This window comes from Solea senegalensis, linkage group LG2 (genome assembly GCF_019176455.1).
Source record: "Solea senegalensis isolate Sse05_10M linkage group LG2, IFAPA_SoseM_1, whole genome shotgun sequence".
Classification (NCBI taxonomy): Eukaryota; Metazoa; Chordata; class Actinopteri; order Pleuronectiformes; family Soleidae; genus Solea; species Solea senegalensis.
This window is the reverse complement of record NC_058022.1, coordinates 23389689-23408018: the sequence shown is the minus strand read 5'-3', so window position 1 is coordinate 23408018 and position 18330 is coordinate 23389689. Positions and strand designations below refer to the sequence as shown.

At 39.5% G+C, this 18330-nt stretch overlaps 1 protein-coding gene across 1 annotated transcript; it reads right to left on the bottom strand.

Annotated features, from left to right (window-relative positions):
• Positions 1–3671: 3671 nt before the first annotated feature.
• On the bottom strand, positions 3672–18119 carry nmi (N-myc (and STAT) interactor). Its single transcript, XM_044019909.1, has 9 exons — positions 17878–18119; positions 17730–17795; positions 14095–14253; positions 13880–13996; positions 12803–12965; positions 11866–11972; positions 10281–10467; positions 9377–9480; positions 3672–4586 (listed from the first exon to the last, which is right to left on the bottom strand). The coding sequence occupies exons 1-9, from the start codon at positions 17890–17892 to the stop codon at positions 4383–4385; spliced, it is 1122 nt and encodes a 373-aa protein (XP_043875844.1). The 5' UTR covers positions 17893–18119; the 3' UTR covers positions 3672–4382.
• Positions 18120–18330: the final 211 nt, after the last annotated feature.

Here is an 18330-nt window from a genome sequence, read left to right as displayed (position 1 = left end):
TTTATTTCACGCAAATACTAGTAATAAATATAAGAGATGTTTGTAATTAGCATAATAGCATAATTAGCTCATTATCAGTTATAATGAAGATGAAATCATATAGGCTATGAAACTAAAACTACATACTACATTTTAGTTTAAGAGGGAAATCACATGTTTCATTTATATAATAAGAATGACTTTGGCATTCCAATTCTGGGTCTGAATAAAATAAAATAAAACTGAACAGAACTGAAACAAACAAACAATGCAACGAATTTCGCTAAACAATGGTAGTGACGTCAATGCAGGTATTCTATAGTGAGCCTATGGGCAGTGTGTGAAGTGCCAGTAGTCTCCTTATGGCACATGCATGTCTGTTAAACACTAAATTATGAAAATCATAATGCAAATCTTTATATTTAGATTATCCTTATCATTTCCAACAGGTATTATGTTATTATGCTGTTCCTCCAGGACACAAATGTGGAAAGTAGTCAGTGAATATAACTAAACATTAGTGAAACATTTTAAACACCTAATAGATATTTTTCTTCTTCTGGCTTCTGTCTTTAGTGGTTGGCACAGTGGATCATCCGCCTGTAAAATATTATTCTTGTTTAACAATAGAAATAAAAACTCTTGACACTAGAAACAAACACTAGACTCCAAGAACGGGTGAATGTCATGTGAGAAAATGACCATAATAATGAATTGAAAAAGTAACCTACACAGAGTATCAGCATCGTGTGAGAAGTGCCAGTACACACATATAAGTACAGGTACTCAAAATAGTAAAATCAACTGTTGCCTACTGAGGTAGTGCCAGAAACCTTGACTGTAATAACACCTTGCTGTATCTGTATCCGATGGAAAAATCCACATCTAGGCCATTGTACAGTTTAAAACACATACAACATTTAGTCCCAAAGGAGTCATAATGAAAACATCCAAGGAATAATACGACGTTTCAATGCCAAAAAAGAATAAGGCAAGGCAAGTTGTTTTGTGTAGCGCTATTCATCGAAATTAAAATTAAAATAGTCTTTAAAGAATGAATTGATAACTAAGATGATGACGATGGTGAGGAGCAGAATACCTGAATGCTGCTTCACTTTGTTTGGTTCTACATCTGGGAACACACAGTAAGCCTGTTCCTGTTGATCTTAGAGCTCTGGGTACTTCATGGGGCACTACTAAGTCTAGGATGTATTTTGGTCCAAGAGCATTCAGAGCTTTGTAGACAAAGAGTAAGATTTGGAAATCTATCCTTTGACTCACGAGAAGCCAGTGTAGTGATCTGAGGACTGGTGTGATGTGGTCCAGTTTCCTGGTTTTAGTCAGGAGGACTCTGGCAGCAGCTGCCTGCTTGATTAAGACACCATTATGGACATTATGGACTATTATTACAGATATCAAACACGTAATACAATAACAGTATTTTATCCATAACAGTTAGTTGTAGTGAATGGACTTACATAATTCACCCTTGCGCTTTGTAGTTCTATACACTTTATGGCATGTGATTATTTCCTATTGTGTTATGCATGTAGGAAGGACTGTTCCGGGATCATGGTCCCTTTAAGTAACTATGTTTGTGATGACGTAGAGCCCTGTGCTGGTTGGTTGCTGTACGTCCTCATCTTGTGATTTATTCATCTTCGCTGTTTCAATAAAGGAATACCACATATTACTCTCATACCCTCACAACAAAACACAGTAGCAAGTGAGAGAGGGGACCACAGCACCTTTGACACAAGAAACGCTGGAGCTGCTTACGGGTGGAGGGGGTGGGCCAGTCCCTTACAGCGCTGATCTTTGTGGGGTCAGGAGAGAGAGCTGGCCTCGCTCGACGATGAAGCCCAGAAAGGCAACGGATGAGGCGTGGATGGTGCCTTCACAAACAGCCGGTTCTCCAGAAGGCGCTTGAGTACCAAACGGAAATGCTGGACATGTTCCTCTTTCGTCAAAATGAGGATGTCATCTAAGTAAACAAAGAGGAACTTGTCCAGCATGTCGCGTAGAACGTCGTTGACCAGACTCTGGAAAACGGCGGGGGAGTTGGTCAGGCCGAAGGGCATTACCAGGTATTCGAAGTGGCCGATGGGGGTGTTGAATGCAGTCTTCCATTCGTCCCCCTCAAGGATCCAGACCAAGTGGTAGGCATTGCACAGGTCCAGTTTTGAAAAGATGCGTGCTTTATTGAGGGGACTGAAAGCCGCATCGAGCAGGGGCAGGGCATACTTGTTTCTGACAGTGATTTCGTTCAGTCCCCGGTAGTCGATGCAGGGCCGTAGGGAACGAAGGATGGACGCATGAGACCAGCTGCTAGGGACTCGTTGATGTACTTTATATAGATGCCTGGAGGGGAGAGTGGTCCCGGGGAGCAGGTCGATGCCGCAGTGGTAGGGACGGTGGGGAGTCAGAGAGAGTGCATACTGTTTAGAAAAAACTTGCTCAAGTCATGATACTCACAGGGGACAGAGGTGAGATCTGGTGGTGCTGGGAGCGGCTTTGGACCCGAGGGGGAGACCGTGAGAGCAGAGTGGAGGCACTGGGAATGACAGGAGACGCTCCAGTTGAACTGGGGACTGTGACGAGCCAACCAGGGTAAACCCAGCACGACAGGGGTGGAAGAGGACGGGATTAGGAATAATTGGATCTGCTCGTGGTGGTTGCCAGAAAGAATGAGAGTGACAGGCTGAGTTCAGTGGGTGACCTTGGCCAGAGGTCTGCCGTCCAGATCCAGGATGGTTTTGGTTGAGGGAGTGGGGATCCTGGCTTGGTTGGCGATCTTCTGGTCGAGGAAGAGATATCATAAATAAAGATGACCTGATCTGACGCTGGTGACTGGGATGGAAAAGGCTTAAGAAGCCTCCCGATTGCTCATCAGGTGCAGGTGAGGAGGAGCCGCCGCAGGTGTCCTCAGTGGAAGTAGGTCAGCCACGCCTCCTGCAGAGCGGGGAGAGAGAGAGAGCAGCACGGAGGAACCCCACAACAGTAATAAAGGTGGAGGAGTGTGATCATGACAGAAAACAGCTGGAGTTCACCACACTTTTGGTTCACAACAATAAACCATGCCTCTCAGACAGTTTTTTTTCTGTTACAGTATTGATATTTAATGTGATAGTATTTAAATGAGGAAGTGTAAATTATATGAAAATACAGAAAACATTTTTTAACATAAATTAAGTTTAATGCCATGATATGAACATTGTGATGTTGCTAGAGACTTGGAAGGAAACTCAAAGGCCAGGGATGAAACCAGTGTACTGTCTGTCCTTGAGGATCAGGAAACCTTTCCCTGATGTTCTAAAAACAGCAGCTGTCAGTTTGTAAAGAGTCTTGATCATGTATGTTATGACTTGGTGCTATATAAATTGAATTGAAATGAACATATGAAATATCTACAGGCAGGATAAGGTCCTGATAGGCAAGTGACATTTTTTTCCACTTGCATTAAAAAAGAAAAGAATACATCACCAAAAAAGATCAGCCTTTCAGGGCTTCTGTAGTAAAGACATGAAATAGACTAGAGACTGTAACATGATGACAAATTTACTGTAGAATACTATACTATAGTATTAACATGTTTATATGATTAAATCATCTGAACCATTACAAGGGAAAAAGTTCAACTCAAACCAAATTAAGTAGATGGACACAATCAACCTTAACCAAGAGTCTTCATATGAAATCAAGGGTTTTATTTTATCCTTCAAAAGAGACAGTGTCCTCAGAATCACTTCAAATACATGCTGAGTCAAATTGAACTCAGAACATAGTCATGAGTCATGAATAATTACAATGTACAAAGTCACCAAACACACCCCATTTTCTGTATGATCTTTGTGATTATAGATGAGAAATGTGATGTGTGTGAAGCAGAGCAAGAAATCCACGTCCAGTTAGGGCCAGACCATTTGGCCAAAAATATTAACACCATTAAAGATTTTCAAATCACTTGATATCGAGTATTATGGTACTGTAAATTAATTACAGTACCCATTTTAAACACTAGTGGCTGCATTTTTATTTTTATGTATACATCTTAATTTCATTTGCATAATGTATATTGTAATCAGTACATATTTAACTCTTGCTGATACTGATGATTATTATTATTAATAATTATTGAAATATTATTGGGGTGTGATGTTGCTAATTACATTCTCCAGATGAAGTATTGGGACATGAGGGAGTGTGTGTGATGGTGCATTTTTAAAATCCCATGCTGAAAGCCACTGTTTCTCTGTATGAAGAAGAAATCACTGCATCTTCTTGTCTCACTCTCAGTTGGACAGTAATATCAGTTTGGGCCTGACAGAATTTATACAGCTTTCTGTAACAAACAGTGGAGGAACGCTGATGCTATCTGAGCTCTGACTCCTGCCTAATGAATGTCACTCGTCTCTCTCTAAGTTGTCCTCAAAGAAGAAAGCCTGGAGAGCATTCCCCGCAGATACATACCGGATGCTCTCCATCTCTCCACCAGAGTTGCAGATCTTCTGGAAGTGGATCTCCAGGTAGTCCTGCAGGTCCTCCTCGTCCTTGATGTCCTTGATGCCGTCCAGGAGGATGGTGCGATTTGGAGAGCAGCAAAAGGTCTGTGAAGAATCACAAAACATCCCCTTCATTGTCAGTGTCCTACAGCTTCATCTCTGCAGTCCTGTTCACCATTATCCACCAATCATTATGGTGTTGTATTGTTGCCCGTGCGCCATTTCAATGGAATATCATTCATAAATGATTTACCAATCCTCTGCATTTATGTTCTTTGGTGAGTACCCGAACTAATGTGTGTATATGACTTTGAAACAGTAGTCCAATGTTGATATTTAGCCTTTCTGAGGTTATTCCGTCGCTAAATCAATGTATCTTAAATTATTTTTAAAAAGCCCATTGTGTTCACTAATATATCTTATCATGATATATCTTTAGTTCAAATTTGATCTCTGATTTGTTTCTGTTTTTTCAAGATTGTTTTTTCTTCACAGTTATTCATTAATAATATTAATTCTCTCACGAATAACTATTTATATAACACACATAATATCATATAGCACACATAATAGGTGCAGCTGCTCGGCACTTTCCTTGTCGGTTTACTTTTCTATGTTTCAGTGTGTTCATTTCGTTTTGTTTGTTTTGTTTGCGGTCTGCATTTTGTGAGGGAAAACAGTCGACAAGATCTCCTCAAATTTGGAGATTGCCACGAGCAGAGCGTCTCATGGGACTTTCTCCATTCACACAACATCCCTCCAAAAATCGCGAGGTGCCCAGGTTCACCATGGATTACCATCCCAGCAGGATATCGCTGCTCAATTGAGAGTATTTTGACATACTGCATCTGTGTTTGGTTCACAAGCTGCACTGTGGCACAGACAGAAATGCTCTAGGGGGTCATTAAGGCAGTGCAGAAAATCATCGGCTGCCTTCTTCCCTCTCTGGATGAACTGCACCGTTCCCGCTGCCTCAAAAAGGCCAATTCCATCCATCCTGAAAAACTCATCACACCCGGTAACAAACAGTTTGAACTGCTGCCATCAGGCAGGAGATACAGATCCATAAAAACCAGGACAAATAGACTAAAAAACTTAAAAAAAAAAGTTTCTACCCAACAGCCATTGTCTCACTGTACTGTGCTACCAAAGCTTAGCTTTTATGTATTTTTTTATGTTTTACATCTTATGAATATGGATGCGTATGGGTGGGATATGGCTTTTAATGCACTTTTTTTTTATGTCCATAGTGACTTTTTACTTATTTATTGCTACTTTGCACTGAACAAGGAATGCACTTAATTTCGTTGTACCTGTTACAATGACAAACAAAGATATTCTAAGTTCTATTCTATTCAAAAAAGACTGCAAAGCTATGGAATAACAATGGCAACAATACATGTTTAGGGTCAATTTCTTGTGTCACACATTATGTTTCGCTCAATGTACGGATATGTTACAGGGCACTCCCTATTTCGTGGCCAAATTACTACTAAATTCAAAATAGCCGACTTCCCACCAAGTTTCGGAAGACCGGTGAAAACTTTGCCTCTGTTTTCACCTTAGGGCAGACCTGGGCATTTTACGGCCCTTTGGGCATCCCTGTCCGGCTCACGGTATGTCAGTCATAAGAACAAAAGTGTCTCGGTTTAAGTTTAGGAATTATCATTATCTCCCTCCCTGTTTATTATCTTATTATCTAACCAGTGAAGCAATGTCACTCGTATGTAAACACAATTCCCAGTGTGTGTGCGTAAGCATGCAGATGTGCTCTGTGCGGGTGCGGTATACTACACTACACCACAGTAATATAGTGTAACCGTGTGGTATACTACACAACACCACAGTAATATAGTGTAACCGTGTGGTATACTACACTACACCATAGTGTAACCGGGTGGTAAATAAACCCAGATGTTATTGTATACTGCAATGTAACATTTTAATGTGTTCTTTGCTTATTTTGTTCTCTTTTTCTATGTCATTTTGTGAAAAAGGGGTGGAGTGGCTTAGTGGTTAAGACCGCCTGTGGTTAAGACCCTGTGTGCAAAGACTTCATGGTTGCAAGTTCAACTCCACCCCTGGCAGGTTGTACTCAATTCCCTTGTAAGTCGCTTTGGATAAAAGCGTCTGCTAACACAGAAATTCACACAGACACTTTTTGGTCACAGGGTGGCAGCATTGAGCCCTGTTAGGTTTTACCGCAACGTGCATTCTGGGTTGTTGTTGGTTTATTCTTTTTCGAGGCGTGAAACGAGAGTTTGAAAGAGGATAACGGACACTCTGTTGCTTGAATCGAACGGTAAAAAAACACACAAATGGTGGAAAATATTGTACACTGGAACTTACAGTTGAGGCCAAAATTATTAGCCCCCCTTGTGAAATTAGACAAAACTCTTTATTTCTCTCTGGAAATGACCATTAACAACAAGTGTTTATATTGCATTTGTTTCCAAAATAACAAAGACAAAATGTACACTAAGTTTGATTAGAATATTTTATTGATACACTGAATTGAAACAAAAAGAGCAAAAATGAGACGTCCAAAATTATTAGCCCCTTGGCCATTAATAGTCAATAGTGTACCCTTTCTGAGCCACAACTGACAACAACCTCTTAGAGTAGTTCCTCACTAGGTTGGCACAGGTCTCCTGAGGGATTTTGGCCCATTCTTCCATTGCAAATTGTTCCAGCTGGTCCAAATTGCGTGGTTTCCGAGCATGGACATTCATCTTGAGGACCCGCCACAGATTCTCAATAGGATTGAGGTCTGGGCTCTGTGCGGGCCACTCCAGGACCTTGGTTTTGGTATCCTTCAGGAACTGTTGGACCAATTTCGATGTGTGCTTCGGGTCATTGTCTTGTTGAAAGACCCAGCGACGACCTAAGGATAAACTACGAGCAGATTTCTGCATATTATTCCTCAAAATTTCCACATAATTTTCTTTTTTCATGATGCCATGCACCCGAACAAGGCTCCCTGTGCCCGAGGCTGCAAAACAGCCCCACAGCATGATGCTCCCACCACCATGTTTAACGGTGGGAACTGTGTTCTTTGGGTTGAAGGCCTCTCCCTTTCTTCGCCAAACATACGCCACATCCATGTGCCCAAACAGTTCCAGTTTAGTCTCATCAGACCAAAGCACAGACTTCCAAAACTCATCTTTACCTTTCAAATGTTCACGGGCAAACTTCAGTCTTGCTTTGATGTGCCGCTCTTTGAGTAAAGGGGTTCTTCTTGGACGATGGCCATGAAGCCCACCACGATGAAGAGCCCTCACAACTGTGTTCCTTGAAACATCAACTCCAGAAGAGGCCAGGTCAGCAACAATCATCTTGGCAGATGTCCGGGGGTTCTTGCTGACATCTCTGATGATTTTCCTCTCCAGAGTTCTTGAAATCTTGCGCTTACGACCACGCCCAGGTTTGTTTCTTACTGAATTTGCCTCCTTGTACTTGGCAATGATGCAACGTACAGCGGTTCTAGACACTGTGAAACGCTTGGAAATGGCAGTATAACCTTCCCCCTTTTCCTGAGCCTCCACGATCTTCTTTCTGAGCTCAAGACTGATTTCCTTTGTCTTTGGCATGATGAGTAAAAGTAATCCCTCTCAATGTGCACAGGTGCCATGTTCCTTGGATTCCTTTTATGCTGATTGAATGCTCAGGTGTTGTCAGGAAGCCAATTGACTGCACAGGTGTGGTTTGAAACCTGATTGGTTAAGTTGGTGTGTTTTGAAAACAAAAATTCATATGGGGGCTAATATTTTTGACCACCCCATTTTTCACTATGTTTGATATAAAGCAAGCCTTAAAATGTATTTCATATCCAAAATGTACCAAAAGCTACTGAATAGCACTGGTGAATGTTTGAATATATCAAGTTTTATCAATGCTGCAAACATTGGGAAGAATTTTAGGAAAATGTTCCATAATTCCTGGGGGGCTAATAATTTTGGCCTCAACTGTACCTGCTTATGAAGCGACCGAACATGGTGATTGATAGAGAATGGAAATACGTTTCAGGATGTGAACATGCTAGGCGTCAACCACGGTTAGCAGCTAACTTTGGTGCTAAGTAAGGAAAACTCAAACACGTGGAATGATGATTGGTGAAATTTAAGTGTCTGTTTTGATATACTGTACTGTTTCAAATTGTGTTTGTTGAATGGTTACATTACTGACCTTGTATTGTGCTGTTCTGTGTGGTTAGTTCCTCGGCCACTGCTGTATTTTGGGACATTTTGTATTTTATTTTTATTTCTTTTCAAATATCAAATCTGAGAACAGCCCTCAGATTTTTGGGTTATTGATTCAGGCAAAGCTATAAAACCCCAGTTACTGTGTCCTGTGTGTGTGTGTGTGTGTGTGTGTGTGTGTATCAAATTCCCAAGGGCAACAATAGTATAATAGTATTCATTATATAGTGTAATAATTTTCAATAGAGTCAGTTAATTATAATTGAATAAAATCACATTTTCCTTCATTTTGTTTATTGTGTGTTTGTGTGCTGCCCAATTTACACCAAAACAATACAATTTACTGCTTTTTTATAAAGAGGTAAAATTAATATTGAGCAGAATTATTCAGCCCATTGGTCCGGGCCTCAATAATATTTTATGTTTCTCATGTGGCCCCTTGCCTTATGGGGTGCCAAAAAGCCATGCAAAAGTGAATTGCAACAGTTTCAAGAGTTTTTTCGTACATTAACCCCCTCAAAAATGACCGCAAAGCCACAGAAATGACAATAATAACCATACTGTATCTAGCAATCCTGCTTACTGCTGCTTTAAGTCTGTGTGGTTTGATGTGGGTTTAGTGAAGAAATTAGGTGAGAAAAAAAGGGCAGGAGAGGAAAACAGACGACAGTTACCTGCCTCTGTGCTAAATCTTACCTGAAACTTACGAAGCTGATGTTCGTAAATAGGTTTAACTGGCACATTTACTTCCCTGTCCAGATTCACCTGGTACTTCCCTCTCAGGGCCAGAGGCTCAGCAACTACACACACACGCACACACACACGCACACGCACACACACACACAAGCACACAGTGAATTAATGTGCTCCACAGCTGTACTATAGATCATTGTGTGTTGATCAGTGTTAATATTGTGTGAGTGGCCATAAACAAATCAACATTTAGGTACTAAGAAGAGTCAGACTACCCCACACTGTTTCCCAACACCATCATTGGTATTGTTTTGATTGAGAGACTCACTAGTGAAAATACATATATGTATTTAATTCCAGGTCTGAAAGGGATCTCCGATTAAGAAATGTGTTTTTGACCAGTGGGAATGTGTTAAATCTGCATTCACTACAAAATAAAATGACTCTGTGATGCAGACGGTGTTTTTTTTTTAAATCGGGCTAGGGGTAGCTCAGTGGTTAAGACTGGTACCCCATGTGCAGAGACATCATGGTCACAAATTCAACTCCACCCCTGGCAGGTTGTACTCAATTCCCTTGTAAGTTGCTTTGGATAAAAGCGTCAGCATCACTGGGAACGTAAGACCTGGGTGATCACAATACAAATTCTGGCGTCATTCATCTTCCAATACTTATTCATCTTTCAGTCATTAGCCATGATTATATTTTATATGACATTACATTACATTAGATTATTACAGAGCCAATCCCAGCTAATATATTGCGAAAGCGGTCATCAAGACTAGAAAAGTGCTGTAAAATCTAAAAACTAAATAGTAAGGACAGTAAAACTATCCAAAAAAAAACAAGCAGAGGGCAGAGAAAACACTTAAAGAGGCTTCAGTAAACATGGCTCAGAGAGCTTTACCTCCAGCATGGAGAAACGTGATGTTTCCCGTGCCAGTCTTCTTATCATAGGTCACACTCTCCACCTCTCCTCCTCCTCTGCTAGGTCTAGAAAAACTCATCTCCAGTCTGTCTTTCATTCTCTCCTGGGGCATGGAGGGTGGGATGTTGGAAACCTGGAGCATCTTTCTGAAGACATCAAGGTGGACCTTCATGGATGACAGGACACACTGATTAGAGGGAAGTTAGCACAAAACAATACTTAGCAGTATAATATGTATGTAAGTATGTGAGAAAATCATAGTATGAGACAAAGCAGAGTTGTTAAGTATGTAAGCTCCTGTTCAGACCTAGTATCAGCTGAGTGAGCTGAACACAAGTGGTCACATCTACAGTTTTCATTGGAGGCCTAGTCTAAATGTGTCTACATGTGCAAATTAACTATACAACACAATACACTTTGATCTGCTCAGATCCTACATGTTAGTGATAAGTGGGTCAAGGATTTATATGACCCGTACCTGCCTGAACCGGACCCATCCATCGTGCAAATGTAATTACGACTGAAACTACCAGCAAATTTAGCAATCCATCATCCATGTAGTCAGGCTTTGTTATTATATTATTATAGAACTACATTTATCAGGAGGTCTCACTCTGAGTACCGGGTGTCCTGGCTGCTGATATTGGTCTCTCCACATGTACACAAGTAGAAGGAGGTTAAATAAATAGACAAACCTGACAGAAGTAAACAGACCAATTATTATTTTGGGCAAGAAAAACAACCTTCATCAATAATGTGACCATTCTTATTTTACTTTAGCATCTTAAACTTGAACAAAAAAAGCCCCCACTTTCAAACTGCTTACTTTAAACGTCCTTGCCGTTTTTGACCAAATCACCCAAACCCACAGGCCCCGTGTGGGTTGGACAATTTGGCTGATCCTCCTGTTTATGTGTTAAGACTTGGTTTAAGGGTTAGGATTAGATTAAGGTAAGGGTAGGGTAGGGGTTAAGGCAGTGGTTCTCAAACAATTTTGTTGGGCCCCCCTTTGGAGGAAGAAATTTCCCAGGGCCCCCCGACTCTCGCAAAATTGTAACAATATGTCAAGTATAACATTTATTGAATCAATATTAGAACAAACGTTTCACTTTTCTTTCAATAATCTATTGTGCAAATAACATTTTTGCTTTAGTAATACAAATATCCTTAATATTGCTTCGTGAGAAAGCAATTTTCAAACAAAAATATGAAGTGTGCAATTATAACTATAATAGTGTAATACATTTTGAATACTTCACCAATATAAATAATTTGCTGTGCAAATAACATTTTTTTGTATTAGCGATACAAATGCTGTCCCCTGCCAATGTTTTGAGACACAACACACAGAGAGGTCTTTGATGGCATCATCTCATCTTGGGTTTTGGTTGTCGTGAATCATTGTTCCGTTCGGCTGATGTTGGCTTGTTTTTAGTTTCCGAAACATTGCACAGTTTTCTTTTTGCCCCTGTCAGAAACTTCTCCATTATCCAAACCTTGTCACCAGTATAGATTTTGTTGTGGTATGTCACTTACAATGTGATCTAATATGGTCAGAATGTACCTCAAACTTCACAACAGGATCCATGATTATTCTTTTTGGTTTCACGTCCACCGTCATGTCCTCACAGGACACAGAGCACATGGCAATCCTCATGATCTGAGAGGCCACTGTAAGAACATGGCAGAGACACAGGGTGTCCATTAATCTCCTGCTACTAACCAAACTACTGTATCTTCATCTGCACTGCTAGTGATGGAAGCCTTTAGACATTTCTGTCTGGTCTATTCATTTTGTCTTCTGATAGGCTACATGTCCAGGCAGCAGCACCCCCTACTGGCTGTATAACCACACTGGGTTTAGTTTTTATATTTTTATTACACCATGATATTCAGGTTATATTTATATATAAACCAGATTCAACCTCAACCTATACTCTATCAATACTTGGGCACAAAGTACATTACAAAGACAAAGGAAACTGTCACAGTAAATTACAGCTGCAATAATGAATCAATTACTAATTGATTACTAAATGAATCACCCACTGTTCTCATAAATAAATCTGTGTTCTGTGTTTTTTTCACAACATAAAACCCAGTTCTGTGCTTTCAACCTCTTAAATGTGAATGTGTTCTACTCTCTTTGATAGTAGACTGAATATTATTTGGTTTGTGAAAAAAACAAAACAAAATTTCATCATTACAATATCAAACACTGAAACAGTAGCACCTGGATGTATAGATTTCTTTTGGAGGCATTTCATCTCTCATCCAGGAGGAAAAAGCCTTGTGGATGAGAGGAGGAAAAGTGAAATGTCCACAAAAGAATGACTATGTCCAGTGGTTCCAAAAATGTTCATTTGAGGATGCATTCAAGATAGATTGGAGCGTTCGGAACTGAAGTCATGTGATCAGATAACTAAGGACAGATATTAATACCAGATCTGAACAGGGTCTTAGTCTCCTACATATAGTGCAGCATATTAAGTCATATATACCTTTCTCCTCCTCAAATGTGATGAGTGCTTGTCCTCCCTGCAGGAGCACTGAGGGTGTCTGGCTGATGTCAAATACTCCTCTGACTAAGTGACTGTCTTCATCATTGTTCTCTTCATGCTCAGCGACGAACTTTACCTCTGTGTCTACAATCTGGGCAGAGATCTGGAAACATTTTCAGCACATTAATGTTACTGTTATTACTACTGTTCAACAAGATGTCACAGTACTGATGTATTACAACACCCAACGGACATTTACTCTCTGAACCTGGTTATCCATTACAACAGCAATGTTTTATTTTTCAAACCAAACATCCATCCACCCATTTTCAACAGTTTTATCCTCCACATGAGGGTCTCAGCTGACATAGAGCGATAGGCGGGGTACACCCTGGACAGTTCGCCAGCCCATCGCAAGGGCCACATATAGAGACAAACAACCATTTAACCATTCACTCTCACTCTCACACCTATGGTCAATTTAGAGTGTTCAATTTACCTAATCCCCATAATGCATGTTTTTGGACTGTGGGAGGAAGCCGGAGAACCCGGAGAAAACCCAGGCAAACCAATCATATGTCACTTAATTGTCAATTCTAGCAAGAGTCTGTTTGAGTTCATATTTTTTTTCAGAATAAAGGCTCAGAATTCTGGATTTTTTAAAATAAGCAAATCGTGGAAAGAACTTAAGAATAATCTGATTATTAAAATCATCTGCCAAACACTGATACTGGCAGGCCACCAGTTGTTGACCACTGTTGTATACTGTTGCACGGGAAAAAGGAGAGAGAGAGAAAACATGTATATTTGTGACAGTATATGGTTAAAAATATAATTATTTGTAAAATGTGTGTCATGTAAGTCCAAAGAGGATAATGTTAATGTATTTTATAGTTATATGAAAACATTAGATCACTATACATTCTATGATATGTATAATAATAGCTCCTGGATTGAAACACAGCTGAAGTGACATGTTGCGTAGGCAGTTAAGACAGTTAACTGCTCCATTCTTCCATTCTGGATGGTTTGGTAAAGAAGGGAACAGAAGGAAACAATAGTACTGAGGACTTTCACCTTGAATTTCTGCTTCAGTTTGGTGGAATTGACCGTCTTGGCCTCCAGCTCAGCCTGACACTTCCTCAGTTTGTCCAGCAAATCCTGTTTGCGTCTCACAAGATTTGCGATATCATCCTAAATGAAAGAATAAAGTGAGGGAAAAAAGTAGACATGAGTTTCTTGTTGTTGCTGCATCAATGATCAACACATGGTGGAGATGGCAGTAACTTTACCTGCATTATGTTCATGCTGTGATTGAATTCTTTCTTACAGTTGTCTTGTTTTTTGATCAAATCGAGCAAATCCTTCTTGGCCTTCTCCTTAATCTCATCTTCTTCCAGTTTCTCCACAATGAGTCTCGATTTCACATCATCAGCTTTCTCTACTTTGATCTTAGAGACAAAACGGAAGGTTTTATAAATTTAGATCCCAAATTCTGGAGGTAGTCTCTGATAAATCGTTGAGCGTTGTCATCTTGCAGGATGGCGTTCCTGCAAGATGACATATATATAAGATGATATATATATATATATATATATATATATATATATATATGTACACATATATATATATATACATATACATACACACACATATATGTGGTTTTCTTTTCCATCTGACAAAATGTAAGAGTTTAATAATAACAATTGATGTACAAATTTGAAATAACTTGCTTACTTCAAATAAACATTTATTGTCTCTCCAATCATATTGTGCATCAATCATCAAGTGCACTTGCTCATTTTGAATAAAAGACAGGACTAAACCAAATGACTCAGCAGCATTTATCAAGTGTTTGGGTGAAACTGAGATCACAAATCCGTCATTTGGGCCCATGTCTACTTGTATTAAAATTTCTCTATAATATATATCTATATTAATACCTCTATACAGCTATAACTGATGTGGTCTCTTCAGTGCAGCCAGCAAAAAGCAATATACCCTGAAGGTAACAGAAATACACAGTGTAAAGAGAATCTATAACTAAAACAGCCCGAGAATTGTTTTGTTTTTTAATACTGCACTATTATTATGGAAGTGTATGTAATCTAACTATCTAATCTTAACATTAGGATTTTCATTTTGAAATAGGTTGCTAGACCAACCTTTTCGAAACTGAAAGCTACTTGAAGGGTAGAGTATGGAGGAATAGTATGGAGGGCTAACATGCTAAGGTATTTGCATTTTACAGCTTACATTTAGAATAGTATGTATTCCATTGCATACAAATCAAATACCATTTGAAAATCAGACAATGCCACAGTTAGTTTGGTAGAAAGCAGCATAAACAGCTCTCTCTCTTTTACAAACACACACACACACACACACACACACACCCATAATCACACACCTGTCTCAGTAAGTTCAAATATCCATAAAACATCCAGAAAGTTTTTATTATCTTAAAAAGGCATAATTACTCTTCCCCTCAGCTGTGCATGACAGTGCGTCAAGCTTCTCGTACAAAACAATATGGTGCCAAACTCTGCAAATGGGGGTGTGACCTATGACCATTAGTATAGAGGCACTAATGGTCAGCTCTTTGCCATGAGATCACAATAATCAATTGGTCTACCTCAGTCCTTAGCAGCAGCTTTATATTGGATTTTACTCATCATCATTATTGTCATTGCTATTTTTAGAACAGTGCCGTGAGCACCATGTTGGTGACCAGTTGTGCTAGACTGTTTTCATGCCGTGTGGAATAATAATCAAAATGATAATAACGCTGTTTATTCATGCATTACTAAAATTGTATTATTTCTCAACTCAGCAGAGGCAGGTTAATGGAAACTCTGCAACCCACAAAGCAGGAGGGGGCACTGAATCCAACACTAAAAGAAAACCATATGGAAAGCCTACATGTTTCTGTTGTGACCAGATGTGCCACAAGATGAATCGTTCTAATTCACAAAGTGTGCAACACTGATTGATTTATTGTGTGCAATGTCACTTCATCCCTGTCTGATGAATGAACTCTGGCCAATGTATGGGAAGTTGGGTGATAGATCTGATATAATAAATATCTGCCCCTGGAATATTTCCAAAACAAAAGTTGCAATATTTCTGGAAATTTGCTGGAAAATTACAGGTAATTTACTACCCCTTTGCAATTAGAATAAAATAATAAATATTAGGGATGATCTCTGCAAACTTACCGAGATCCCTGATATGACTAATACAACAGTATAGTTCATTATTCAGCCGGGCTGAGGGCTGAATAGGTATGAAATACGATTTGTGTCGATATTGTGTCAAACAACACTTTTCACAAGCAAAAAACGTCCATTTAATCATTCAAAAATATTGTATTTTATTGTTTGAAAATAAACTTCTTTGCACTCCCTGATTTGTTCTTTGCGCTGTGTTTTTTGTTTTTATTTGGTTTGCGGGCCTTAGGAAGCTGCCTGCTGATTGGCTACTGAGTTTTGGAGTAACAGCTCAATGGACCGGAAGTCGTCACAGGCTTGTAGTGATGGGAAGTTCAACTATTGTTACTGACTCGGATCTTTTACTCTCAGACAGTAAATTGAACAAATCTATTTTTGAGTCATTTCGTTCATTTTTACAGCAGGTGGCGCTGTAGTTGTAATTCAAACCATATGAAAACCTAGGAAAGCAAATACACACCTCAATAAAGTGACTTGTGTCCTGTATCCTCCCTGCCATTGTTGTTTAACAGCATGACGGTGACTAGGTAGCTGTCACGTGACAAATGAACAACGAGGACCTGTTTCCTGTCCTGCTGAGCTTAAGCAGCTGCCTGCCATGTGGCCAAGGAAGGTACTGCATGAAAATGAACAAATCACTCACTGAGACGACTCATATAAAAGATTAGTTCATATTGAACGAACAGTTCACGAATGACACATCACTACAGGCTTGGAGTCACTGTCCATCTGGAACTGGTTGCCCAAGTTTTCCCCGTCAACATCTGACAAAATAATTGTAAATATCTAACGTTCGTCAGATTAAAAACATTAGATACTTAGATACTCGACGGGGAACGAGTTCCAGACCTCTGCAGACATATGTATGTGTATAAACATATATATATATATCATATTGGTGCACGGCAGTAAACCAGTTAGTTTTTTTGTATACCGTAAGACCAGACCAGTGCCCAGCACTACATCATATATATATATATATATATATATATATGTATACGCGTGTGTGTAATATAATCAGTGAAAATGTTACATATTCAATAAACATTTTCAACTGGAATATTTAATTCATCAAGATCACCCCCCTGAGTATCTTATGTACACAACAGTGTGTCATTTCTTCTCTACATGGCCGTGCGTTTAAAACGCCCTTATAACACACCCTGTTAACACAGATTATTTTTGCTTTTAGTCAGCTATTCTCTCTCTTTCTCTTTCTCTCTCTCACACACACACACACAAAGGACATGCTGTTGTATACTTTGGACCTGTGTTGCATAGTAGTGGTCTGTTCTTCCCTTTACATGCTTAATCTTTACATAATTTACATCAGCGTCTATTAATCCAGAATATGCTAAATGAATGTCTTGTAATGCATTTATCTCTAAATTTAAGATAAATTCACATTCAGCATGTTTCTATCTCAAAATAATGCCTTGATTTTTTACTTCATAGTCAGAACTTTTACTCTTTTAATCGTACCTTTCCTAAATGGAACCTATCCTCTTACCTTTATACATGGGACCTGGCCTCTCACCCTCCTAAATGGAACCAGGCTTCTTACATTGCTGCATGGAACCTGGCTGCTTACCCTCCTAAATGGAACATGTCCTCTTACCACACTACATGAAACTATTTAACCTCCTAAATAGAACCCATCCTCTTACTTTCCTATATGGAACCTGGCCACTTCTTACCTTCAATGTCTCCAGCTCTTTCTTGGCAGCCTGGAATCGAGTGTCCTCCTCCAGACTAGCCTTCATCTGATAAAAACAGAGTTCTGTTACTAACCAGTCGAGATTACTCCTCAAACACTGTAAAACTTAATTCAACATTGTCACTTACATTCGTGTCAGCCATGACCTGTCAGAGGAAAAAAAATCTCAGGTAACTGAGTTGTCAAATTAAGCCAGTTATACACAGCCGTAACGCACTTCTACCTTTTCTTTATGTCTCTTCTTTTTTGTCTTGTTGAATTTAGATCAATTTAGTGAGAATTAAACCAGAGACTAGTAGCAGCAGCTGAGGTTTCTCCACGAGCTCTGCAACGAAAGTGAAACTTAGGGCACACGATGGCGCAGTTACCCGCACTCACTTCCTGGTTGTTTTTTACGTATTTAACTGTGACTCGACTACCAGCTGTAAACACTTACTTACTCTTACTTTCACTTTCTCCACATCATCATTGTAATAACAAAACTCATTATTCTTTCTTTTTAGAGCATGAATACTGTGTGAAACCACCAAGTACACATTCCACAATAAATCATCATAAGAATTAGTCTTTTAAAATCAGGA